Source organism: Gallus gallus, chromosome 7 (assembly GCF_016699485.2).
Source record: "Gallus gallus isolate bGalGal1 chromosome 7, bGalGal1.mat.broiler.GRCg7b, whole genome shotgun sequence".
NCBI classification, from domain to species: domain Eukaryota; kingdom Metazoa; phylum Chordata; class Aves; order Galliformes; family Phasianidae; genus Gallus; species Gallus gallus.
Window position 1 is genome coordinate 10,309,003 of NC_052538.1, and position 26,519 is coordinate 10,335,521.

The following is a 26,519-nucleotide window of genomic DNA, read 5'->3' on the forward strand; positions in this document are numbered from 1 at the left end:
TTCAGACCATCTTCCTTCCAAGCAACTGGTTTAGGGCTGTTTCCTGCTGCACGCACCCTCTCACACAAGCATGTCCTTCCCAAAGGCAGACTCACCAATGCCAGCGTAAGGAAGACGGACAGCAGCACACTCACCTGCCAAGCTCCCTCCTTCTGAAGAGGCAGAAATAATGTTCATCCTTAACAAATGCCAGACAGCCACAAGGCTTGTTTCTGATCTAATTTGTTCCTCATCATCATCATAGATCCCCAGCAGTGTACCTCTTTTCTGCCTCTCAGAGCTGAGACACAGCACCTGTGTGAGCAATACACCAAGTAAGGCTAGGGAGGCTCAAACAGCTTCAGAGTCACACAGAATCAGAACGATAGGGGTTGGCAGGGACCTCTGAACATCATCTAGTCCAACCTGCTGCTAAAGCAGAACCCATAGAGTATGTTGCACAGGACAACATGAGCAAACAACCTGCTGTGATATGAGCACTTGATAAAAAAGCAAGCCTGATGTAGAGATGGTCACCAATTTGCATTACATTTAAACCAAAAGAGGCAACAAAGTGTCTCTTTAAATTTCAGAAAGTGTGAACAGTTCATAGAAGATGGATTATTGTGGAGAAAGTGATCGTGCAATTTTTATTCTCCCAGATATCAGCATTAGAAAGAAAAATCACTGAATAATGGAGGGTGATGGAGGCCCAGGCTGGTGTCCAAATACACACAGCCGTGGACTGTGAGGTCACTGACCAGGGAGTTGTGACATCAGTGAGAGATGACTGTGGCCTCGGTGACCATAGCATACAAATTCCAGTGCTGGCCGAGACCAGCATCCACTCGTTCCTGGACTCCAGTTGAGCGTGTCTGCGAGACTTGGATCACGAAACGAGGCTTTGGTTGGGTTGTGCTGTGGGACTGCTGGCAGCAGTTATTGGTGCCTATCCCACAGCATCACCAGCATTTCCCCAGCCCTGCCGGGCTCAGGCAGCTGGGGCCCCACGGGGTGCGCTCACAGCAGCAGAGGTGAGACGATACAGCTCCAGGATGGCCAGTGGGGGGCAGGGGTTGGGGAGGTTTGCTGTTGAGGGACTGGGGCATCACTGCTGTCTGCCCTGGAAACAGAAAGCGACCATAGCCTCTCTCTCTCTCTCTCTTGCAGTTTGTGACACCTTCTGCCCGCTGCAGCGCCAGTGAGGGGAGCAGCTTCCTGTCCTCAGCTCTCCCAGCCCATCGCACAGCCAGCGGCCATGGAGATGCCATTAGACTGGACCTGTCCGATCTGCGGCCAGGATCAGGACGATGCGGCCTATGTGACACCTTGTCTCCACCAGCTATGCTACGGCTGTGCGCTCTGGTGGGCAAAAAAGAAGGACAGATGTGCCGTGTGCGGGCACAAGATCAGAACCATCCGATACTCGGTGAGGTCGGATGATGATTATCTCGAGTGTCCTGTCCCGCAGCCCACAGCACGCTCAGGTTATGGCCTGCAGAGCGAGCAGGAGCCTGCAGAGCCGGTGCTCCTGCCTCCTGAGCTCAGCTTTCCACCTGAGATCTGGGCTGCCTTTTTCCAGCAACATCCAGGACACCTCACGCCCCTGCTTCAGTGGCTCCATCAAGAGATCAGGGGGATCTCTGTTGACAGGTGGTGGGAGATGCACGCCAGACTGACCATCATTCTGAACTTCCTGTGCAAGTACGGGCTCGATCAGGCGGTCCTGCTGCGGGAGCTGCAGCCAAGTCTCCAAGGCCTCACGGAGCGCTTTGTGAGGAGGCTCATTATCATCGCTGCAGCGCTGTACGGCCCAGAGATCCGCCGGCAGCAGGATCACAGGGACACTGGTGCCAGAGGGGGACAGGAGAACAGCCCCACAGCCACCCCGAGCCCCACCGCCTCCCAGCAGGGGCTTCCCGCCTCCGGCCCGGGCTGCTCCACCAGCGCCGCAGGCCTCACCGCTGAGGAGCTCCCCGGCGTCCTTTGCAGGGTTCCCGGGAACCTCACCGCCGCCACCGTGCCCTCAGAGGAGGAGGCGCAGGAGGAGCCGGGGCAGGCGGCGGCAGCGGGCCCCTCCACCCAGAGCAGGGACCGTTCCCGTGGGGGGCCCCGGCCTGCCCCAAAGAGGAAGGCCAGCAGCAGCCCCCAGGACTCAGCCCTGCCCCGCAAGAGGCGGCCCCAGCGGCGGCGCTAGGCCGGCACCACACCTCCGGGAAGGGAATGGCTCTGGCGGACTGGGAGGCGAACATCGACCTCTCAGTCTGCTTCGGAGAGAAGATAAAAATAATTTGTTTTAATAAAAAAGTCTTTTTTATAGACAAGGCAGTTGGGGTTGCTGTTTCTACCTCCATAGCCCTTTGATCATCTTTGTGGCCCTCCTCTGGACCTGCTCCAACATTTCTGCATCCCTGCTGTACTGGGGGCCCCAGAGCTGGACACAGTACTCCAGCTGGGACGTCATGAAGGCAGAGTAGAGAGGGATAATACCCTCCCCCTCCCTGCTGGTCATTCCTCTCCTGAAGCAGCCCAGGATACTGTTGACCTTCTGGGCTGCGGGCACACACTGCTCGCTCACATTAGCTTTTTAATCTATCGGGACTCTAAGTCTTTCTGAGCAGGACTGTTCTCAAGGAGTTCTTCTTCCAGTCTGTACTCATATATGGAACTGCCCTGACCCTAGTGCAATACCTTGAACATGGCCTTGGGAAACCTCATTGGATTCACATGCGCCCATCTTTCAAGCTCGTTCAGCCACCGATGGACAGCATCCCTTCCTTTTGTCGTCCTAACTGCACCAGCTTGGTGTCGACTGCAAGCTTGCTGAGGGTGCACTGAACCCCCTCGTCTACGTCACTGATAACGATGTCAAAGAGTAAGGTCTAAAGACAGACTCCCGGGGGACACCGCTCATTGCCGGCTTTCACTTGGACGTAGTCCTCCTGCTGCAAGCTGTTGCAGACAGTCACCAGCAGCGAAACCCATGGGGATGAGCAAAGAAGGCCAGAAGCATGATGGTTTCATGGCAAGAAAGAAGAGAAGGCAACAGACTGCTTGCTTCCTGGCCTGGGAACGTGAGGTGTGTGCTTCTCAGAGGATGACACCAGGGCCTGAGGAGGACAGATGCTAGCAGGGACAACGAACTGCTTCAGAAGAGAACGCCTTTAAAAGACAGGAGATTTTCATCCTGCAGGGATGTTCTGCATAAAACAAAGATGTCTCAGTCCTTCACAGATCCCCTAGTGCTACCCGAAACAGAGAATTCCTAGTATTAAACACATATTATTTTTATCCTTTGCTGGTTATCGTGACCAAGCACACTGCTAGGAACTTCAGCTCTGACTGGGTTCCATCACGTATACTTTTTCTTACGCATTACTGTAGACAACAAGTCTGTTCATTATTTGGGACTGTCCGAGAGCCAAAGGCCTTACGCTAATACTGAAGCCTTGCGTGCAGTCGGGCGCAGCAGTAGCGAGCCGATCCGACAGGGAACACGGCGAGACGAGAAGAGGGACAAGTCACATGACCTGCGCCCTTATATCTGTTCCCTTGAGCAGGAATGATAACAGTACTCGAAAAGTCTCTTGGGGAACGTAGTTCTTATTCTCTTCCAGACAGGTACCCGGAACTAAAGCATTTGCTCCTTAGCTCCCAGTACACTGCATGATGTTGTGATGTGGAATACTGATAACCAAAAATCATAAAACCATGACATTCCACCCCTTATTCTACATCATTACAGCATGCTTAATATATACAAACAGACATAATTATAATCAATTATCCAACACTGAACACATGTACATATACTTGGAATTACTGATTCCGCTCTCCCATCATCAAATTCCCTTGTGGCACACAATGAACATCCCCATTTTTCTGCATCACCCACCAAGTGCACCCAGGTCCCTGGGCAAAAACAGTTCCGTGAAGAGGTTTGCCCTTCCCAGAAGCTGGAAGGACCCAAACTGCTTTTCCCAGCATGTTCTTTACATGTACTACAGGGACCTTATCTCCCTTTACAGTATGTAGGGAGCTGGCAGGACCATCACGATTGATAGATCCTCGAGTATTCACCAACCAGGTGGCTTCGGCCAAATGCTTCTCCCAGTGCTTAAATGTTCCGCCACCCATTGCTTTCAACATGGTTTTTAACAACCCGTTGTATCATTCAATTTTACCAGAAGCTGGTGCGTGATAGGGGATATGATAAATCCACTCAATGCCATGATCTTTGGCCCAAGTATTTACAAGGGAATTTTTGCAATGAGTCCCATTATCTGATTCGACTCTCTCTGGGGTACCATGTCACCAGAGAACTTGTTCCTCGAGGCCTAATATGGTGTTTCGGGCGGTAGCATGGGGTACTGCATATGTTTCAAGCCACCCAGTGGTCGCTTCCACCATGGTAAGCACATAACGCTTACCATTGCGAGATCTTGGCAGGGTGATATGGGGAACGTAGTTCTTCTTCTCTTCCAGACAGGTACCTGGAACTAAAGCATTTGCTCCTTAGTTCATAGAAGATGGATTATTGTGGAGAAAGTGATCGTGCAATTTTTATTCTCCCAGATATCAGCATTAGAAAGAAAAATCACTGAATAATGGAGGGTGATGGAGGCCCAGGCTGGTGTCCAAATACACACAGCCGTGGACTGTGAGGTCACTGACCAGGGAGTTGTGACATCAGTGAGAGATGACTGTGGCCTCGGTGACCATAGCATACAAATTCCAGTGCTGGCCGAGACCAGCATCCACTCGTTCCTGGACTCCAGTTGAGCGTGTCTGCGAGACTTGGATCACGAAACGAGGCTTTGGTTGGGTTGTGCTGTGGGACTGCTGGCAGCAGTTATTGGTGCCTATCCCACAGCATCACCAGCATTTCCCCAGCCCTGCCGGGCTCAGGCAGCTGGGGCGCCACAGGGTGCGCTCACAGCAGCAGAGGTGAGACGATACAGCTCCAGGATGGCCAGTGGGGGGCAGGGGTTGGGGAGGTTTGCTGTTGAGGGACTGGGGCATCACTGCTGTCTGCCCTGGAAACAGAAAGCGACCATAGCCTCTCTCTCTCTCTCTCTTGCAGTTTGTGACACCTTCTGCCCGCTGCAGCGCCAGTGAGGGGAGCAGCTTCCTGTCCTCAGCTCTCCCAGCCCATCGCACAGCCAGCGGCCATGGAGATGCCATTAGACTGGACCTGTCCGATCTGCGGCCAGGATCAGGACGATGCGGCCTATGTGACACCTTGTCTCCACCAGCTATGCTACGGCTGTGCGCTCTGGTGGGCAAAAAAGAAGGACAGATGTGCCGTGTGCGGGCACAAGATCAGAACCATCCGATACTCGGTGAGGTCGGATGATGATTATCTCGAGTGTCCTGTCCCGCAGCCCACAGCACGCTCAGGTTATGGCCTGCAGAGCGAGCAGGAGCCTGCAGAGCCGGTGCTCCTGCCTCCTGAGCTCAGCTTTCCACCTGAGATCTGGGCTGCCTTTTTCCAGCAACATCCAGGACACCTCACGCCCCTGCTTCAGTGGCTCCATCAAGAGATCAGGGGGATCTCTGTTGACAGGTGGTGGGAGATGCACGCCAGACTGACCATCATTCTGAACTTCCTGTGCAAGTACGGGCTCGATCAGGCGGTCCTGCTGCGGGAGCTGCAGCCAAGTCTCCAAGGCCTCACGGAGCGCTTTGTGAGGAGGCTCATTATCATCGCTGCAGCGCTGTACGGCCCAGAGATCCGCCGGCAGCAGGATCACAGGGACACTGGTGCCAGAGGGGGACAGGAGAACAGCCCCACAGCCACCCCGAGCCCCACCGCCTCCCAGCAGGGGCTTCCCGCCTCCGGCCCGGGCTGCTCCACCAGCGCCGCAGGCCTCACCGCTGAGGAGCTCCCCGGCGTCCTTTGCAGGGTTCCCGGGAACCTCACCGCCGCCACCGTGCCCTCAGAGGAGGAGGCGCAGGAGGAGCCGGGGCAGGCGGCGGCAGCGGGCCCCTCCACCCAGAGCAGGGACCGTTCCCGTGGGGGGCCCCGGCCTGCCCCAAAGAGGAAGGCCAGCAGCAGCCCCCAGGACTCAGCCCTGCCCCGCAAGAGGCGGCCCCAGCGGCGGCGCTAGGCCGGCACCACACCTCCGGGAAGGGAATGGCTCTGGCGGACTGGGAGGCGAACATCGACCTCTCAGTCTGCTTCGGAGAGAAGATAAAAATAATTTGTTTTAATAAAAAAGTCTTTTTTATAGACAAGGCAGTTGGGGTTGCTGTTTCTACCTCCATAGCCCTTTGATCATCTTTGTGGCCCTCCTCTGGACCTGCTCCAACATTTCTGCATCCCTGCTGTACTGGGGGCCCCAGAGCTGGACACAGTACTCCAGCTGGGACGTCATGAAGGCAGAGTAGAGAGGGATAATACCCTCCCCCTCCCTGCTGGTCATTCCTCTCCTGAAGCAGCCCAGGATACTGTTGACCTTCTGGGCTGCGGGCACACACTGCTCGCTCACATTAGCTTTTTAATCTATCGGGACTCTAAGTCTTTCTGAGCAGGACTGTTCTCAAGGAGTTCTTCTTCCAGTCTGTACTCATATATGGAACTGCCCTGACCCAAGTGCAATACCTTGAACATGGCCTTGGGAAACCTCATTGGATTCACATGCGCCCATCTTTCAAGCTCGTTCAGCCACCGATGGACAGCATCCCTTCCTTTTGTCGTCCTAACTGCACCAGCTTGGTGTCGACTGCAAGCTTGCTGAGGGTGCACTGAACCCCCTCGTCTACGTCACTGATAACGATGTCAAAGAGTAAGGTCTAAAGACAGACTCCCGGGGGACACCGCTCATTGCCGGCTTTCACTTGGACGTAGTCCTCCTGCTGCAAGCTGTTGCAGACAGTCACCAGCAGCGAAACCCATGGGGATGAGCAAAGAAGGCCAGAAGCATGATGGTTTCATGGCAAGAAAGAAGAGAAGGCAACAGACTGCTTGCTTCCTGGCCTGGGAACGTGAGGTGTGTGCTTCTCAGAGGATGACACCAGGGCCTGAGGAGGACAGATGCTAGCAGGGACAACGAACTGCTTCAGAAGAGAACGCCTTTAAAAGACAGGAGATTTTCATCCTGCAGGGATGTTCTGCATAAAACAAAGATGTCTCAGTCCTTCACAGATCCCCTAGTGCTACCCGAAACAGAGAATTCCTAGTATTAAACACATATTATTTTTATCCTTTGCTGGTTATCGTGACCAAGCACACTGCTAGGAACTTCAGCTCTGACTGGGTTCCATCACGTATACTTTTTATTATGCATTACTGTAGACAACAAGTCTGTTCATTATTTGGGACTGTCCGAGAGCCAAAGGCCTTACGCTAATACTGAAGCCTTGCGTGCAGTCGGGCGCAGCAGTAGCGAGCCGATCCGACAGGGAACACGGCGAGACGAGAAGAGGGACAAGTCACATGACCTGCGCCCTTATATCTGTTCCCTTGAGCAGGAATGATAACAGTACTCGAAAAGTCTCTTGGGGAACGTAGTTCTTATTCTCTTCCAGACAGGTACCCGGAACTAAAGCATTTGCTCCTTAGCTCCCAGTACACTGCATGATGTTGTGATGTGGAATACTGATAACCAAAAATCATAAAACCATGACATTCCACCCCTTATTCTACATCATTACAGCATGCTTAATATATACAAACAGACATAATTATAATCAATTATCCAACACTGAACACATGTACATATACTTGGAATTACTGATTCCGCTCTCCCATCATCAAATTCCCTTGTGGCACACAATGAACATCCCCATTTTTCTGCATCACCCACCAAGTGCACCCAGGTCCCTGGGCAAAAACAGTTCCGTGAAGAGGTTTGCCCTTCCCAGAAGCTGGAAGGACCCAAACTGCTTTTCCCAGCATGTTCTTTACATGTACTACAGGGACCTTATCTCCCTTTACAGTATGTAGGGAGCTGGCAGGACCATCACGATTGATAGATCCTCGAGTATTCACCAACCAGGTGGCTTCGGCCAAATGCTTCTCCCAGTGCTTAAATGTTCCGCCACCCATTGCTTTCAACATGGTTTTTAACAACCCGTTGTATCATTCAATTTTACCAGAAGCTGGTGCGTGATAGGGGATATGATAAATCCACTCAATGCCATGATCTTTGGCCCAAGTATTTACAAGGGAATTTTTGCAATGAGTCCCATTATCTGATTCGACTCTCTCTGGGGTACCATGTCACCAGAGAACTTGTTCCTCGAGGCCTAATATGGTGTTTCGGGCGGTAGCATGGGGTACTGCATATGTTTCAAGCCACCCAGTGGTCGCTTCCACCATGGTAAGCACATAACGCTTACCATTGCGAGATCTTGGCAGGGTGATATGGGGAACGTAGTTCTTCTTCTCTTCCAGACAGGTACCTGGAACTAAAGCATTTGCTCCTTAGTTCATAGAAGATGGATTATTGTGGAGAAAGTGATCGTGCAATTTTTATTCTCCCAGATATCAGCATTAGAAAGAAAAATCACTGAATAATGGAGGGTGATGGAGGCCCAGGCTGGTGTCCAAATACACACAGCCGTGGACTGTGAGGTCACTGACCAGGGAGTTGTGACATCAGTGAGAGATGACTGTGGCCTCGGTGACCATAGCATACAAATTCCAGTGCTGGCCGAGACCAGCATCCACTCGTTCCTGGACTCCAGTTGAGCGTGTCTGCGAGACTTGGATCACGAAACGAGGCTTTGGTTGGGTTGTGCTGTGGGACTGCTGGCAGCAGTTATTGGTGCCTATCCCACAGCATCACCAGCATTTCCCCAGCCCTGCCGGGCTCAGGCAGCTGGGGCCCCACGGGGTGCGCTCACAGCAGCAGAGGTGAGACGATACAGCTCCAGGATGGCCAGTGGGGGGCAGGGGTTGGGGAGGTTTGCTGTTGAGGGACTGGGGCATCACTGCTGTCTGCCCTGGAAACAGAAAGCGACCATAGCCTCTCTCTCTCTCTCTCTTGCAGTTTGTGACACCTTCTGCCCGCTGCAGCGCCAGTGAGGGGAGCAGCTTCCTGTCCTCAGCTCTCCCAGCCCATCGCACAGCCAGCGGCCATGGAGATGCCATTAGACTGGACCTGTCCGATCTGCGGCCAGGATCAGGACGATGCGGCCTATGTGACACCTTGTCTCCACCAGCTATGCTACGGCTGTGCGCTCTGGTGGGCAAAAAAGAAGGACAGATGTGCCGTGTGCGGGCACAAGATCAGAACCATCCGATACTCGGTGAGGTCGGATGATGATTATCTCGAGTGTCCTGTCCCGCAGCCCACAGCACGCTCAGGTTATGGCCTGCAGAGCGAGCAGGAGCCTGCAGAGCCGGTGCTCCTGCCTCCTGAGCTCAGCTTTCCACCTGAGATCTGGGCTGCCTTTTTCCAGCAACATCCAGGACACCTCACGCCCCTGCTTCAGTGGCTCCATCAAGAGATCAGGGGGATCTCTGTTGACAGGTGGTGGGAGATGCACGCCAGACTGACCATCATTCTGAACTTCCTGTGCAAGTACGGGCTCGATCAGGCGGTCCTGCTGCGGGAGCTGCAGCCAAGTCTCCAAGGCCTCACGGAGCGCTTTGTGAGGAGGCTCATTATCATCGCTGCAGCGCTGTACGGCCCAGAGATCCGCCGGCAGCAGGATCACAGGGACACTGGTGCCAGAGGGGGACAGGAGAACAGCCCCACAGCCACCCCGAGCCCCACCGCCTCCCAGCAGGGGCTTCCCGCCTCCGGCCCGGGCTGCTCCACCAGCGCCGCAGGCCTCACCGCTGAGGAGCTCCCCGGCGTCCTTTGCAGGGTTCCCGGGAACCTCACCGCCGCCACCGTGCCCTCAGAGGAGGAGGCGCAGGAGGAGCCGGGGCAGGCGGCGGCAGCGGGCCCCTCCACCCAGAGCAGGGACCGTTCCCGTGGGGGGCCCCGGCCTGCCCCAAAGAGGAAGGCCAGCAGCAGCCCCCAGGACTCAGCCCTGCCCCGCAAGAGGCGGCCCCAGCGGCGGCGCTAGGCCGGCACCACACCTCCGGGAAGGGAATGGCTCTGGCGGACTGGGAGGCGAACATCGACCTCTCAGTCTGCTTCGGAGAGAAGATAAAAATAATTTGTTTTAATAAAAAAGTCTTTTTTATAGACAAGGCAGTTGGGGTTGCTGTTTCTACCTCCATAGCCCTTTGATCATCTTTGTGGCCCTCCTCTGGACCTGCTCCAACATTTCTGCATCCCTGCTGTACTGGGGGCCCCAGAGCTGGACACAGTACTCCAGCTGGGACGTCATGAAGGCAGAGTAGAGAGGGATAATACCCTCCCCCTCCCTGCTGGTCATTCCTCTCCTGAAGCAGCCCAGGATACTGTTGACCTTCTGGGCTGCGGGCACACACTGCTCGCTCACATTAGCTTTTTAATCTATCGGGACTCTAAGTCTTTCTGAGCAGGACTGTTCTCAAGGAGTTCTTCTTCCAGTCTGTACTCATATATGGAACTGCCCTGACCCAAGTGCAATACCTTGAACATGGCCTTGGGAAACCTCATTGGATTCACATGCGCCCATCTTTCAAGCTCGTTCAGCCACCGATGGACAGCATCCCTTCCTTTTGTCGTCCTAACTGCACCAGCTTGGTGTCGACTGCAAGCTTGCTGAGGGTGCACTGAACCCCCTCGTCTACGTCACTGATAACGATGTCAAAGAGTAAGGTCTAAAGACAGACTCCCGGGGGACACCGCTCATTGCCGGCTTTCACTTGGACGTAGTCCTCCTGCTGCAAGCTGTTGCAGACAGTCACCAGCAGCGAAACCCATGGGGATGAGCAAAGAAGGCCAGAAGCATGATGGTTTCATGGCAAGAAAGAAGAGAAGGCAACAGACTGCTTGCTTCCTGGCCTGGGAACGTGAGGTGTGTGCTTCTCAGAGGATGACACCAGGGCCTGAGGAGGACAGATGCTAGCAGGGACAACGAACTGCTTCAGAAGAGAACGCCTTTAAAAGACAGGAGATTTTCATCCTGCAGGGATGTTCTGCATAAAACAAAGATGTCTCAGTCCTTCACAGATCCCCTAGTGCTACCCGAAACAGAGAATTCCTAGTATTAAACACATATTATTTTTATCCTTTGCTGGTTATCGTGACCAAGCACACTGCTAGGAACTTCAGCTCTGACTGGGTTCCATCACGTATATTTTTTCTTATGCATTACTGTAGACAACAAGTCTGTTCATTATTTGGGACTGTCCGAGAGCCAAAGGCCTTACGCTAATACTGAAGCCTTGCGTGCAGTCGGGCGCAGCAGTAGCGAGCCGATCCGACAGGGAACACGGCGAGACGAGAAGAGGGACAAGTCACATGACCTGCGCCCTTATATCTGTTCCCTTGAGCAGGAATGATAACAGTACTCGAAAAGTCTCTTGGGGAACGTAGTTCTTATTCTCTTCCAGACAGGTACCCGGAACTAAAGCATTTGCTCCTTAGCTCCCAGTACACTGCATGATGTTGTGATGTGGAATACTGATAACCAAAAATCATAAAACCATGACATTCCACCCCTTATTCTACATCATTACAGCATGCTTAATATATACAAACAGACATAATTATAATCAATTATCCAACACTGAACACATGTACATATACTTGGAATTACTGATTCCGCTCTCCCATCATCAAATTCCCTTGTGGCACACAATGAACATCCCCATTTTTCTGCATCACCCACCAAGTGCACCCAGGTCCCTGGGCAAAAACAGTTCCGTGAAGAGGTTTGCCCTTCCCAGAAGCTGGAAGGACCCAAACTGCTTTTCCCAGCATGTTCTTTACATGTACTACAGGGACCTTATCTCCCTTTACAGTATGTAGGGAGCTGGCAGGACCATCACGATTGATAGATCCTCGAGTATTCACCAACCAGGTGGCTTCGGCCAAATGCTTCTCCCAGTGCTTAAATGTTCCGCCACCCATTGCTTTCAACATGGTTTTTAACAACCCGTTGTATCATTCAATTTTACCAGAAGCTGGTGCGTGATAGGGGATATGATAAATCCACTCAATGCCATGATCTTTGGCCCAAGTATTTACAAGGGAATTTTTGCAATGAGTCCCATTATCTGATTCGACTCTCTCTGGGGTACCATGTCACCAGAGAACTTGTTCCTCGAGGCCTAATATGGTGTTTCGGGCGGTAGCATGGGGTACTGCATATGTTTCAAGCCACCCAGTGGTCGCTTCCACCATGGTAAGCACATAACGCTTACCATTGCGAGATCTTGGCAGGGTGATATGGGGAACGTAGTTCTTCTTCTCTTCCAGACAGGTACCTGGAACTAAAGCATTTGCTCCTTAGTTCATAGAAGATGGATTATTGTGGAGAAAGTGATCGTGCAATTTTTATTCTCCCAGATATCAGCATTAGAAAGAAAAATCACTGAATAATGGAGGGTGATGGAGGCCCAGGCTGGTGTCCAAATACACACAGCCGTGGACTGTGAGGTCACTGACCAGGGAGTTGTGACATCAGTGAGAGATGACTGTGGCCTCGGTGACCATAGCATACAAATTCCAGTGCTGGCCGAGACCAGCATCCACTCGTTCCTGGACTCCAGTTGAGCGTGTCTGCGAGACTTGGATCACGAAACGAGGCTTTGGTTGGGTTGTGCTGTGGGACTGCTGGCAGCAGTTATTGGTGCCTATCCCACAGCATCACCAGCATTTCCCCAGCCCTGCCGGGCTCAGGCAGCTGGGGCCCCACGGGGTGCGCTCACAGCAGCAGAGGTGAGACGATACAGCTCCAGGATGGCCAGTGGGGGGCAGGGGTTGGGGAGGTTTGCTGTTGAGGGACTGGGGCATCACTGCTGTCTGCCCTGGAAACAGAAAGCGACCATAGCCTCTCTCTCTCTCTCTCTTGCAGTTTGTGACACCTTCTGCCCGCTGCAGCGCCAGTGAGGGGAGCAGCTTCCTGTCCTCAGCTCTCCCAGCCCATCGCACAGCCAGCGGCCATGGAGATGCCATTAGACTGGACCTGTCCGATCTGCGGCCAGGATCAGGACGATGCGGCCTATGTGACACCTTGTCTCCACCAGCTATGCTACGGCTGTGCGCTCTGGTGGGCAAAAAAGAAGGACAGATGTGCCGTGTGCGGGCACAAGATCAGAACCATCCGATACTCGGTGAGGTCGGATGATGATTATCTCGAGTGTCCTGTCCCGCAGCCCACAGCACGCTCAGGTTATGGCCTGCAGAGCGAGCAGGAGCCTGCAGAGCCGGTGCTCCTGCCTCCTGAGCTCAGCTTTCCACCTGAGATCTGGGCTGCCTTTTTCCAGCAACATCCAGGACACCTCACGCCCCTGCTTCAGTGGCTCCATCAAGAGATCAGGGGGATCTCTGTTGACAGGTGGTGGGAGATGCACGCCAGACTGACCATCATTCTGAACTTCCTGTGCAAGTACGGGCTCGATCAGGCGGTCCTGCTGCGGGAGCTGCAGCCAAGTCTCCAAGGCCTCACGGAGCGCTTTGTGAGGAGGCTCATTATCATCGCTGCAGCGCTGTACGGCCCAGAGATCCGCCGGCAGCAGGATCACAGGGACACTGGTGCCAGAGGGGGACAGGAGAACAGCCCCACAGCCACCCCGAGCCCCACCGCCTCCCAGCAGGGGCTTCCCGCCTCCGGCCCGGGCTGCTCCACCAGCGCCGCAGGCCTCACCGCTGAGGAGCTCCCCGGCGTCCTTTGCAGGGTTCCCGGGAACCTCACCGCCGCCACCGTGCCCTCAGAGGAGGAGGCGCAGGAGGAGCCGGGGCAGGCGGCGGCAGCGGGCCCCTCCACCCAGAGCAGGGACCGTTCCCGTGGGGGGCCCCGGCCTGCCCCAAAGAGGAAGGCCAGCAGCAGCCCCCAGGACTCAGCCCTGCCCCGCAAGAGGCGGCCCCAGCGGCGGCGCTAGGCCGGCACCACACCTCCGGGAAGGGAATGGCTCTGGCGGACTGGGAGGCGAACATCGACCTCTCAGTCTGCTTCGGAGAGAAGATAAAAATAATTTGTTTTAATAAAAAAGTCTTTTTTATAGACAAGGCAGTTGGGGTTGCTGTTTCTACCTCCATAGCCCTTTGATCATCTTTGTGGCCCTCCTCTGGACCTGCTCCAACATTTCTGCATCCCTGCTGTACTGGGGGCCCCAGAGCTGGACACAGTACTCCAGCTGGGACGTCATGAAGGCAGAGTAGAGAGGGATAATACCCTCCCCCTCCCTGCTGGTCATTCCTCTCCTGAAGCAGCCCAGGATACTGTTGACCTTCTGGGCTGCGGGCACACACTGCTCGCTCACATTAGCTTTTTAATCTATCGGGACTCTAAGTCTTTCTGAGCAGGACTGTTCTCAAGGAGTTCTTCTTCCAGTCTGTACTCATATATGGAACTGCCCTGACCCAAGTGCAATACCTTGAACATGGCCTTGGGAAACCTCATTGGATTCACATGCGCCCATCTTTCAAGCTCGTTCAGCCACCGATGGACAGCATCCCTTCCTTTTGTCGTCCTAACTGCACCAGCTTGGTGTCGACTGCAAGCTTGCTGAGGGTGCACTGAACCCCCTCGTCTACGTCACTGATAACGATGTCAAAGAGTAAGGTCTAAAGACAGACTCCCGGGGGACACCGCTCATTGCCGGCTTTCACTTGGACGTAGTCCTCCTGCTGCAAGCTGTTGCAGACAGTCACCAGCAGCGAAACCCATGGGGATGAGCAAAGAAGGCCAGAAGCATGATGGTTTCATGGCAAGAAAGAAGAGAAGGCAACAGACTGCTTGCTTCCTGGCCTGGGAACGTGAGGTGTGTGCTTCTCAGAGGATGACACCAGGGCCTGAGGAGGACAGATGCTACCAGGGACAACGAACTGCTTCAGAAGAGAACGCCTTTAAAAGACAGGAGATTTTCATCCTGCAGGGATGTTCTGCATAAAACAAAGATGTCTCAGTCCTTCACAGATCCCCTAGTGCTACCCGAAACAGAGAATTCCTAGTATTAAACACATATTATTTTTATCCTTTGCTGGTTATCGTGGCCAAGCACACTGCTAGGAACTTCAGCTCTGACTGGGTTCCATCACGTATACTTTTTCTTACGCATTACTGTAGACAACAATTCTGCTCATTATTTGGGATTCCAACCCTGTGTACACGTAACTGAATGAGCCACACTCACCTCACAAGCTCTCCAATGAGCCCAATGGAGGTGTACCAAACTGTTCCAGAGTACTTCAAAGCTGCCAATACTAAGAAAGCATTCCTGTTAGTTTTGCAGCTAATTTGGGACTTACTTAAAATATTAACTAGTGTCTTTACCTTCAAGTTTGACTTGGCTTTACTCAGCACCATAAATACAGATGCTAATCTCAGAAGCCCCTCTGCCTCTGTAGCATCAACACTGTTTGTAGCGCTGTTGAAACCCATTCCTCCTCCTAACTCAGCTAGGTCAGCTATTGGAGGGAATGTGCTCAGAGAGGGCAGCAGATAACCCCAGTGGCCTGGGCAACATCCCCTCTCAGTAAATGTTCTCTAATGTCCAAGGTCATTAAAGACACAGCTGGGGAGAAGTTGTAAGCTAGCATGTTTGCAGGGCTGTTGTATTTGCAAATACTTAACACTTTGCTTTCTAAACAGAAACAAGGTACTTGAAAGAAACGAGCAGAAAATGAAGATTCATTCTTCTGCACTGCTGGCTACAACCTCACTGTGAGACACGCATAAACGCCTCCTGCACTGTTTTTTTGGTTTTTGTTTTTTGGTTTTTTTTTTTTTGTTTGTTTGTTTTGTTTTGTTTTGTTTTTGTTTTTTTTTAATGCATGTATTGCACATTTTCCATTTACATTTTAGTTGGAGTAGACAAACTGCTGGCCCGGTTTGATTTTATGCAAGTCCAGATGCAAAGAGGAGCAGAGCTCAGCCCAGGCTGTTCTCACTGTAAAAACAAGGAGGAGGAAAGACTGTTCAAAAATTTCTGTTATTCACCAATATCCTTACCCCTGGTCACCAAAGGCAATTATTTTTTTCCTCTTATACAATAAACTTGGATTGCTACATTTTAAGATGTGGAAGTCTTTCTGAATTTGAAGGCAGGTATGAGTCTAAGCAACAGCAGTGTTAATACCTAAGTAGGTCACTTTTCTGTGTGGTCCTTGAGGGTTTCATCACAGGACTCATCCATTGATATTAATGGGAGGTACTCCTCCCCAGTCCCCGCACAGCACAATGACAATTCAACTTGGCACGGTAATTAATGTTGCTTCTGAAATGGCTTTGAATCAGGAGATTCTCCCTCTTGTGATGCTCAGAAAACGTGTGGGACAAAGCAGCAGAAATACAGACTTGAGAAGAAGCAATCCCACCCCAGTAGTATTTCTTTTGCTAACAAAATACATTTATGTTGACTCTCTGTGGATGCACGTCTACGCAGATGTGGGCAGACAGACACCCACTGATGCTGTCTACGCACCAGGCTGGCCAGATACAAGCCAGCTCGTCTGGAAGCCAAGTAGCCTTTCTAGGACAGCTTCGCAGGATGCAAGAGCAAGTCGGGTGCACAGAACAGGGCTGCCTTGCACCCAGGTTCAGAGTCTGCATGAGGTCCAACCTACACACGTGTCTCCACGCATACATCTGCTGTGGTTGCTCAGTAGCATTTGCATGAGCTGGACTTTTCCAAAAAAAAACAATCCTCTTCCCCTCCACTTTTTTTTCCCTGCTCAAAGCCATTATTTGCATGTACAAATGATAAAGATCGTGCTGCAGGCTATATTCTACTCTCCAATCATGGTTAGCTTTCAACAACTACATGTAAAAGGTAAATCACTTGGAAATCAGTCTTTCAAATTCATGCAGTAATTTCACTTTCACTGGTAATCAGTCCTTTCATTTTATCAGTATTTCATTTATAATATATCATTACAAAGCTACACTAAAGTAGTAAAGAGCAGTTTGACCCATCTTAATAAAACACTGAATGATGCATAATTTTTTACATACGCACGTGCGCATTCTTTAGTAACAATCTTTAGCTCTGATTAATTAATTTCCAAAATTTATTTTAAATACAATATCTGGGACAAAACTTCGGCATAATTCCAGTTAAACTTTCTTTCCCTGGATCCGAAATAAAATCTTGACATCTATTTTTCAAATGTTTTCTATCAGGATAAATGAAGTAGAGAACAGCTACTGCAATTATGAAACTCATGACTGAGAGTCCTTAGGAACAAGAACTGATTCAGAAAAGGTCCTGATCCAAGAAACAGTTTCAATCACTTTGCAAAATCCCAGAGACTGAAACACGTTTTATTGACCTGTAACACTGCCACCAACCTGTCAAAATATTTTCAAACTGGATCAAGCTGGAGGCTGCTATTTTACAAACGATACCATATATATTTTTTTTCCTCCAAAGGAATATAGCAAACTGTATGATATCTCTGAGACAAGGAAATATTCTGACCTTTTTTCTTTCAGAATTCCTATCTTAGTGACCCAGCAATAAATGTATTTTTGAAATGTCAAATTTGTTTCCATGGTAACAAGAAATGTCACTCCTGGAGATGATGTTCAATACAAATGTGAAGAGTTGAAGGCTATTTAACATGTTTTCAGTTGCACCTATTCAACAATGGCTGTTGTACTTTAAAACTCAATAAAGAAATTAAAATATATTTATCAAAAGTTGATCTCTGGCAAAGTGACTTTTAGACCTCACATTATTGCCTGCAACAACATTCACTAATGAGAAACCCCTGTAAGTACTTATCTGCTGGCGGAGTAGAGAAACATTTTCTATTGTATTGACTGCCATTGCCAAGTTCTCTTTCCCAAGGAAAAGGAGAGGTTCCATCTCCCATTTCTACCCAAATCTGCATGAATAGACAGTGGGGGTGGAGGGAGGGAAAAGACAAAAAAAAAAAAAAAAAGAAAAGATGACCAAGGCAGCTGAAGAGACAAAACTGCTTTCATGCATCCGTAAGAACAGAAGGAACATACTCATATTGCGATCCACTCATCTAGCTTACAAAGAGAGTATACACAGATACATGCACAGATAGAAACCCAACTAACGACTACTCAGAAGTCATCCAGCAGGCTTTGTCTTCTACCCACCTGCAGCACAAAATTCCCCCACCAGTCCACCCTGACCTCAGAAAGGAGCGTCAGTGTTGCAGACCGCAGTGGAGCTCACAGGCTGGACAATCTCACACTGTGCCACCACACTCAGGTTGATGCAAGACACCAGGGAAAGCCTGTGACAGTAGCCTGGGGCCTAAGAGCAGGCTGGTCTGGGCTGTAAGCAGCCATGCTGCGAGCAGCTGTGAGCACTTGACAATGCCATCTGCATTCCCATCTCAGAGAGCTGCTACTGCCCAGACAGTGGAGGAACAGGGTCTGCCTCAGCTAGAATATAAAGAGTCAGGGAATATAAAGAAGGAATAGCTGGACAACAGCAGGACTCCTCACACCACATCCTCTGCTTGCAAGACAGAGCCCACATTAGAACCCAAGAGCAGGTCTGCAGGGGAAGGTGGGATCTTGGCTGCCAGCACCACAGGGCTTGCTACCTGCCTTCTGCCAGCTACTGTGAGGAAGAGCCCCCAGGAAGAAGAAACATCAACCCTGCCTGCTCCGAGATGGCTCTGCTTCACAGCTCTCCGGGGCTGCTCTAAAAGGTAAAAACAAGATAAATTGTTCCCCATAGACCGTAAATAATACATGAACAATTAAGTCTCTTTTTGTGGATGCTTCATCAAATATTAATCCATTTTTATTTTCATAAATTTTACAATTTACAAGTTGTTGTTGTCTTAATTTTGTGTTAACAAGACATCTGAAGCTGATGAAATTTAGTTTTAGGTAAAAATATGATCAACACTGAAACAAAAATTGAGTAAAAAAAAAGGAGTAGGATTTCCCACATTTGCAGTCGCAAATATCATGGGTTATTGCCTAAAAAGGAAGGGAAGAGACAGTTCTCTCCATGAAAGAATGATTTTCCAGTAGTTTTATTTCATGAGTTATTAAAGACTAAGTAATAGGATTAGTAGTCCTTTATTACTCTGCTACCTGAGCATATCCACGGTGTGTAAAGAATCACAGAAAACCCCCCAGACCTATGAATAAGCAGAGTTTATTCTAAAGAACAAGAAACTTGGAGGTCACTGGTCGCTCATATCTTTCAAGATCTTACCTCACTGAGGTAGAGCCTCCGAAGGGAGAACTCGAGAATAATTAGATTTACTACGTTTAAGGCTGTGCATGGAGAGGCATAAATACAACACCATCCATACATGCCAAAGTATTACAGCAGTGATGGGAACCAAATGCCACGAGGGCTGCTGAGCAGAACAGTCAGTGTTTCACTTTGTCTGGGGTTTTTCCTCATTTTCTCCCCAAAAAGAATGAGAATTTATTGAGGTCATTCTGCAAAAATGTGAAGGGACTGAGCAGAGTCCCTTAGGAGTCCCTTCACCCTTATCAGAGTCTGATCAGAGGTGAAGCAAGAGAAGGCAGTGAAAGCAAAAGGAATACCCTAAAAATGTCATAGTGATTAAGGAACAGGGAGAACTTAAGGGAAGATAACCAACACTATTTCTTTAGGCCTCAAGAAATCCAATCTGCTTGATAGGATGTAACCACCCACTGCAGAATTAGGCTCATAGACCAGGCTCACATAAACCTGAACTGAGAGAACTGCAGCACAGAACAGTATAGGAAAGAGGAGCCCGCAGGTGGAACAGGACAGGGAAAGAGAGAAGTTGTGAAACAGCTGCCCCAAAAAAGTTACAGATGGCCTCTTTGGGAGGACCTTTAATCTAAACTCTGATCTAACCCTGACTAATTAAAGAACCTTACTTCCCAAAACCTCGTTATTTTAGTTTTCTTCCACACTTTCAAAAGGTTGAAGTTTCAAGATTCCAGGCCAGATTTGCTAATGAGGAAACAGAAGAAAATCCTGTGCATTAGAGCAAGGTAACAGATGCCACGCATCCCAACAGAACGTATTAGGGGTCACTTTGACTGTGCTAGCATGAGTTAAAATGAACGTCCCAAGAAATTTTTCTCAGGTAACTTAGTTACATAGCTCCACATTTTGCCTCTTGGTTCAATTTAGGTAGTTCTGCATTATGGTGTTGATGCAGCAGTGACAACAGCAAGAAATCTCCAAAGGCATTAACACAATCCCCACCCTAGCAGAAACACCACTTCAGCACCGTGCATCTTGATGACTGATTTCCTCTGAGCTTCACTGACCAGTGTCATTACAACAACAAAAATAGACTGTGGAAGTAAGATGAAGCCATGGGAAATAGTTCATTAAAAAGTAAAAGCATGTGCTGTCAGACACATACTTGCACGCCCTCAAAGCAGCCAGCTGTTTTGTAACAGGCTAATTTTTCTAAATGCAATAAAAGGGACACAGTATATTTTGCAGTGATAAAAAGCTTGGGTGTGACTGTCGCAGAGGCCAGTGTCCAGAGATGGCTGCAATAGGGCAACCCATTGAGGACGAGGGCTGAGACCCACAAGGCGGGCAGCTGTCTGCTCTGGGGAGTGCTAGTGCCCTGCATGGAACCAGCCTCCCTGTCTGCTCATCAAACCCAGGCAGCTGGCTCCTCAGGGCGAGCTGGAAGAGAAAGGGGACTCTCCACTGCACTGATACCTGAGCTGGAGCACTTCCTTTAGCGGCCTAGGTTAAGTGATACAAATGCCAAGTCAAAACCTTTCCCACCTGCTGAGGGTGAAAGCCAAGTGAGAGCCCGGTCTGCACCTTGCCAGGAGCAAGGCAGCTGCCATGGCTGCTGCTCCGAGACACTCGTGGCCAGCTCTGCTCTGGTCACACCACCACCTCACCACGCTGCAGTAACTGTGGGTTTCCCCATTCTCTGTTTTCCTTTGCTCAGTTTTCACTTACTTTACAAGTTAATTTGAAAGAGTTGTTACTGATGTTCTTGCTTAATTTGCCCTTCTTTTGGTCCCTTGCTCAGGCCCGGACCTCAGATCAAAATCAGACTTGAGCCATAGTGAGTAATATCCTAGTGAACTTTGTAAATAAATAAAAACAAGATCATTCAATAAATGCCACTTAATTTGGTTAAACTCCTTACACATGTTGAAATGCCATTCAATCCTCCAGTAAGAGAAGTGACTCCAAACTACAGATCCAAGTATAATGAACACATTGCTTTAAAATAGAAAGAATTAAAAAAAAAAATAAAATTAAAAAAAAAAAATCATCCTAAGAGCAGAAAACCTCAAGCAAATAAGAAAGCTTAAGCCAACTATAATATGTGGAAACCTAATATCCCCCAAACTGAAAATAACTCCAAAATCCAATAATATAAAAATGCTTTCTGAAGGTTTTCCTTTCAAGCTGTGGTGGGTTCCAAAAGGTTCTGCAATGCAGAACCGATGAAATAACACACAGACGTGCCTTTGCTTTTTGAATCTTTGCTCCAAGTGACAGCTTTTATTGTAAACTTTTGTTTAGAAACACCAGATTACACGATAAGGCTCTTCCAAAAGAGGTTATGAAAAAGACATTGAGCAATTGCTCTCCAGCAATATTAGAAATAGCACAGAAAGGAACTGCAAACTCCTTGATACACTGCAAACGTCACTTTGATTATGACTAGAAGGAATAAAGAAATGCAAAGGTAGCTTTGCGCTGGAATATGCCTTATATGGGAAGCTATGGAACCTCTTTGGAGATGGTTTAAACAGCAAACTGCATGTACCAACTACTGCTACGCCTGGCTTCCGGGGCTTGAGGACAGGCAGAAGCATTTGCTCAGAGCATGGTCCTGCCTCTGTAATGGCCTCTTCATAGGCTCAGTGCTCAAGTTTCCACACTGGCGTGCTCCTGACCTGGGAGTCCTGTGGCCTGGGCCACCTAGCACAGACATTGAGGGGTAACTTGCTAGGGCTTGGGTCGTGAAAATCCATATGCGGCGCAAGAGAACTGAGTCACCACCTACACACCAGGAGAGATGGGTCTCATGGAAAAAAATTAGCAGTCACGTAACTGAAACTATAAATACACGCACGTGTTCAGACACACAAAGAGCTCAATTCAATTATTAATTCTGTCATTTCTCAGCTTTGAAGGCCTTGATTTTTTGACCTGAACACTTCCTTACCAGATTTACGGGGTGTAAACGTCATTTACAGTCACTTGTAATTTTACAGTGCGTTCTGGATCCAACACCTACTGGCTGACTCTCTGCCAAAAGGCAATATTTTTGTATTAAATGTGATTAAAAAACGTTCAGCTACATAAATACATACATACACAGGGCTTTTTTTTTTTTTTTTCCTTTTCTTTAAAGCAGCTCAGTGTGGAAAGATGGAACTTGGCATGGATAGAGTCTTCAAACAAGAACAGCCTCTGCACATTTGTGGTGAAAACCGGGTTTGATTTGATCCAGTTCTAAGTGTTTTAATATCACACATTGGGCATGCAGTGTTCACACTGTGCCATTCTGAAGTGATTTTCCGAGTCCTACCAAGCAGGGGCTGCTGCACAGCACATGCTTTTGCTGCGCGGGAACACACATCTCCCCAGGAGCAGCACTGAAGGCAGAAGGCTTCTCCTCAAGTGTGCGCTGCAAACTGCGCAGCTGAAAACCTCGCGCTCCCAGCAAAGGAAGAGGTTTTGGCACCCATCTGTCCCAGAATGCAAGGACCACATTTTAAGTGGGAGGAGAAATGATCAAAGATGTGAGAGAAACTAAGAGCTGTCTGTTTATTATTTTTTACATTTGGAGACTGGTTCAGATATGCCTTTGTGTGAAAGCTTCTCTCACCAAGGACATGAGTTACCCACACACAGCCCAGGAAGACAGAGATACTGTCCAAATGGAACTGTGCCCACAACAACAGCCCCAGGAGCACTGCTGTCCCATTAGGAACGGCATGAGTGAGCCTTGCCTATGCAAGTGGCACGGGGAGCACCAAGAACAGCAGAATAACAAGTGCGGAGGATCTGAGGGCTTAGCAAGAGCTGCTATTCCTGAACAGTACATCCAGGCTCACGGCCCTTCCAGCAATTAGAGCTAGACAAGAAAAACCCTCTAAACTAACCAGTCACTGCAGAACAGCTCCAGCAGTCTCTCCCCGAACTGCTCCACAGCTCCCACTGTGCTGCCAGGCAGGGAGCCCCTCGGGGCCGGGTTCACCACATCCTGCTTTCTGCAGTGTGCTCACAGCTCAAGTTGTGCTGCAGGCCCGGGGACATGGCAAGGCTTGAGGGGCAGGAGACAGCTCTGACCCTCCAGTAGCTGTATGCCTTGGCTTTCTGAGCAGCAGCCCCACTCTCTCTCTCTGCAGAAGACACACTTTCCAACACATGAAGCTTTTCCATGTTATATTTTTCCTTGTAGTTAATGAGTTTCTATTGTCTTCTCATCAATGATTTATTCATTAAAACAAGGCTTGCATGAAATGCAGGAAATCCAACTTGCCTACAGTGCAGTGGTACAAGCGGGGCAGCAACTGCACTCATCTCCAACAGTAGTGCAGGGTTCTGCAGGGTCCCAGCAAGGGGACAGCCCAGCAGGCCCCACAGCTGTTGCTGGCACCACCATGTGTAGAGGCAAACCCACCAGCTAGGCTACACATACTAAAAAGGCCTTCGTTAGCAAAAAGTCCAGCTCCTCCTCCCTAAAATGGGAACAGAACATAGCAACCAAATAATCATTTACGCCACTTGCTGTGTGACCTCTGCTAAGCACCGATTGATAACTCCAGACTAAGTCAGCTATGCCTTCAGCCCTGTTCCTGCAACAGGCTGAGGTGAAGACCATGCAGACTGGAGGGGCCACAACAGGCCTGGTCCTAAAGGTGGGGGCCCACAGCCTTCAGAGGCTGAGTTTGCAAAAGTAAGCCACAGAAATTTGCAGTCTGCTCAAAGTTGGTCTGCTACGCAGCTGGGAACTGATCTCTTATCTCAAGTGCCAGGCTAGTGCCTAAACCACAAAGCGTTCTTTCCTGCACTCCTTCGACATGCAAATGGAGCATAATTGTATAGACATGCTCACCATAAACAATGAGCAGAACTTGGCATCACGTGAATGGGATTTTTATTAGCCAAATATTTCTTCGGTAACCAGGTCAAACAATCACGTTCTCTTTTGTTTCCTGTTATGAAATGAAACTGAAAAAATATGCCACTTAAAAAAAGTAAAATAAGAAGAAGCCCAAGTAGTCCTTTTTTCATAAGGAAAACAATATCCTTAATGCAGAATAAACCACACTGTATGAAAAGAGGTCATCCTGGGGGGAGGGAGAGAAACAATTGAAAAGAAAAAAAAAAAAACCCGTGGCACAAGAGGGAATTATGAATCATTTTTTTCTTATGGAAAGTATTTACATGTTTATTTTAAGCCCAACATTAATGTAAATATTTTAAACAAACAAAAACACACCAGGGGTAACAATAGAGTATTGTTTGTGTGTGTGTGTTTTTGTTTTTTTGTTGTTTTTTTTTAAGTCGAATCAAAACTGCCAGGACAGTGCATGTATATTTTTAAACACGCTGCTTCAAAAAGCAGGATGCAAGGGATGTTGCATCTTTAATTTTTCTGTTAATTATGGATTGAGCATTGTTGTGAGTCTTGTCCTCAAAACCCAGCTCAGAAAATAAGAGCAGATGCTCATACCCAGGTTTGGCTCATGTGGGAATTGAACAGAACATATTGGTTTATAATTAATGTAATTTGTTGGATTATCTTTTGTGAAGGAGCTAAGGTAAACAACCTTGCAGCATTGTAGTGAAATTCTTCTGCGCTCAGAGCCTCTGTACTTGATGGAGGATGACAAAAAAAATCTACCCTTCCTCCTGGATTGCAGGGAGATTTGGAAATGTCTGTCAAATTCAAACATATTTTAATTAACTCAAAGGAAAGAATTAGGCTACAGACCCTAAAGCAAATTACAAATAGTGTGTAAAATCTGAGCTAATGATTCCCCAATTGACTACTGTGATTAACAGAATTCTCTTCCCCAGTTTGCTGTAATTTTGTTATGGGGCAAAGATGGAGGAGGAACATGCTTCCCTGCCCTGAAAACAGACAAATTTACTGATCCAAAAGACTGCTCATGTGGCTGGCACTGCTGGCTAGCCACACAGGGCAACAGCAACTATGGCACCGAGTGGTAACTTAAAGGAAAAAAAAATCATGATTTGGGAAATATTTTCAAAAAAAACAACAACAAAAAAACCCACTGCTCTCCAAGATTACTCAAAGCCTTAGTAGGCATTAATAAACAATGCTTTAGTCTTCAGAAGAAACATAAATCCAAATGCTGATCTTTACTTGCAACAGAAGGGGTGTAATATTTGCAGACATATCGGCCAAAAGCTGGGCTGAGAGTCCCTGGACAGAAGCACTCATCCTGACCCCGTATTTCCACAGTAACCCTTAGCTCTATTTCTCCATGTTTCACAAAACAAAGAAAAAAAAAATCTGAAGAAACTTAAGGAGTCAGTTCAAGCTTGCTGTCTTTTCAGGCTCCCACAGAACAATATGGTTAACTTTTTAACCTGTTGTAATTTTTCCTGCCTTCAAAGCCCTCCCAGGGCTGCCACGCTGTGCCCAGGATGTCAACACCGTGTCTGGCTTTGGCTGTGCTGCCAGGTGTGCAGGAGGTGCCAGAAAGCTGGCCCATGTACTATGGATCCTTTGCCTTAAAGGGCTTCAACAGTAAGCACTTGCCTCATTTAGGCCTCATAGTTTATATGGGTAACAAGATTCCTTGTTCAGTCTTCTTCCAGAATGCACAATCCCTAGGAAAACCGGGAGACCAAAGAGCTTGGCTTTGGCCAGTCAGTGCTGCCCTCCAGCTAAAGAAACAGGAGTGGTGAGAGCAGCATGCATGGGACAGGGCAGGAGGTGAGTCACTACAGCACTGCCTTGGGATCCCAGACTGCAGCAGGTCATGGAAAGTACCACAAGTACCCCAGGGGCTGGAAAGCATGGCATCACCCTGGGGCACCTGCTGGCATCCTACAGTCAGGGTGAACTGTAAGCCATCACTTACAGCACAGCTGGGAGATGGGCAGGGGACAGAGGTTTAAACAAAAGCAGCACCACCAAACGTTTGGTCTGCTCTTCACAAAGAATAAAAGCAAGAATTGGGTGGATGTTGTTTCCTGAGTCAGGACCACCATGAGTAAATGCTGCTAATGTTCATAAACATGGTCATTCTGGTCATTCTCTTCCCATGGAATGAAAAAGTCTTTGAAATTAGCCATTCATTTCCGCACCAGCCTGATTTGTTTTCAGGTTCCATTAAGACTTGGAGAGGTTTTCCCCAGCTGAGTTGGTTATGGGCTGTCCCTTCTCTAGCTCTGCTTTCCCAAGAAAAGGCACCCCAGAAAGCATGCTCACATGACAGGCATGCAACATATTAAACAGTTTGTCTGCCAAAGGTTTTGACTCTTAAAATAAGAAGTCAGCTGCTCTCCAAGCTGCACGTGCAGAATATGGTGAACAATTTTTCCTGGGTATGCAGCACTT

The 26,519-nt window shown here is 49.1% G+C and overlaps 3 protein-coding genes and 1 long non-coding RNA gene across 4 annotated transcripts in view; 3 read left to right on the forward strand and 1 right to left on the reverse strand.

Annotated features, from left to right (window-relative positions):
- The first annotated feature begins 742 nt into the window (after window positions 1-742).
- On the forward strand, window positions 743-2,190 carry LOC121111257. The gene is made up of 2 exons (XM_040704152.1): window positions 743-1,013; window positions 1,150-2,190. Exon 2 carries the CDS (start codon window positions 1,238-1,240, stop codon window positions 2,174-2,176), a length of 939 nt encoding a protein of 312 aa, XP_040560086.1. The 5' UTR covers window positions 743-1,013; window positions 1,150-1,237; the 3' UTR covers window positions 2,177-2,190.
- A 6,378-nt stretch (window positions 2,191-8,568) lies between these two features.
- Window positions 8,569-10,016, forward strand: LOC121111258. The gene is made up of 2 exons (XM_040704153.1): window positions 8,569-8,839; window positions 8,976-10,016. The coding sequence occupies exon 2, from the start codon at window positions 9,064-9,066 to the stop codon at window positions 10,000-10,002; it is 939 nt and encodes a 312-aa protein (XP_040560087.1). The 5' UTR covers window positions 8,569-8,839; window positions 8,976-9,063; the 3' UTR covers window positions 10,003-10,016.
- Window positions 10,017-12,481: 2,465 nt separating this feature from the next.
- Window positions 12,482-13,929, forward strand: LOC121111259. The gene is made up of 2 exons (XM_040704154.1): window positions 12,482-12,752; window positions 12,889-13,929. The coding sequence occupies exon 2, from the start codon at window positions 12,977-12,979 to the stop codon at window positions 13,913-13,915; it is 939 nt and encodes a 312-aa protein (XP_040560088.1). The 5' UTR covers window positions 12,482-12,752; window positions 12,889-12,976; the 3' UTR covers window positions 13,916-13,929.
- Window positions 13,930-13,988: 59 nt separating this feature from the next.
- LOC121113393 overlaps window positions 13,989-26,519 on the reverse strand; it is an 80,980-nt gene continuing 68,449 nt past the window's right edge. The window contains exon 4 of the long non-coding RNA XR_005861505.2: window positions 13,989-15,925. This is a non-coding gene — a long non-coding RNA (uncharacterized LOC121113393). The remainder of the gene's footprint in view (window positions 15,926-26,519) is intronic.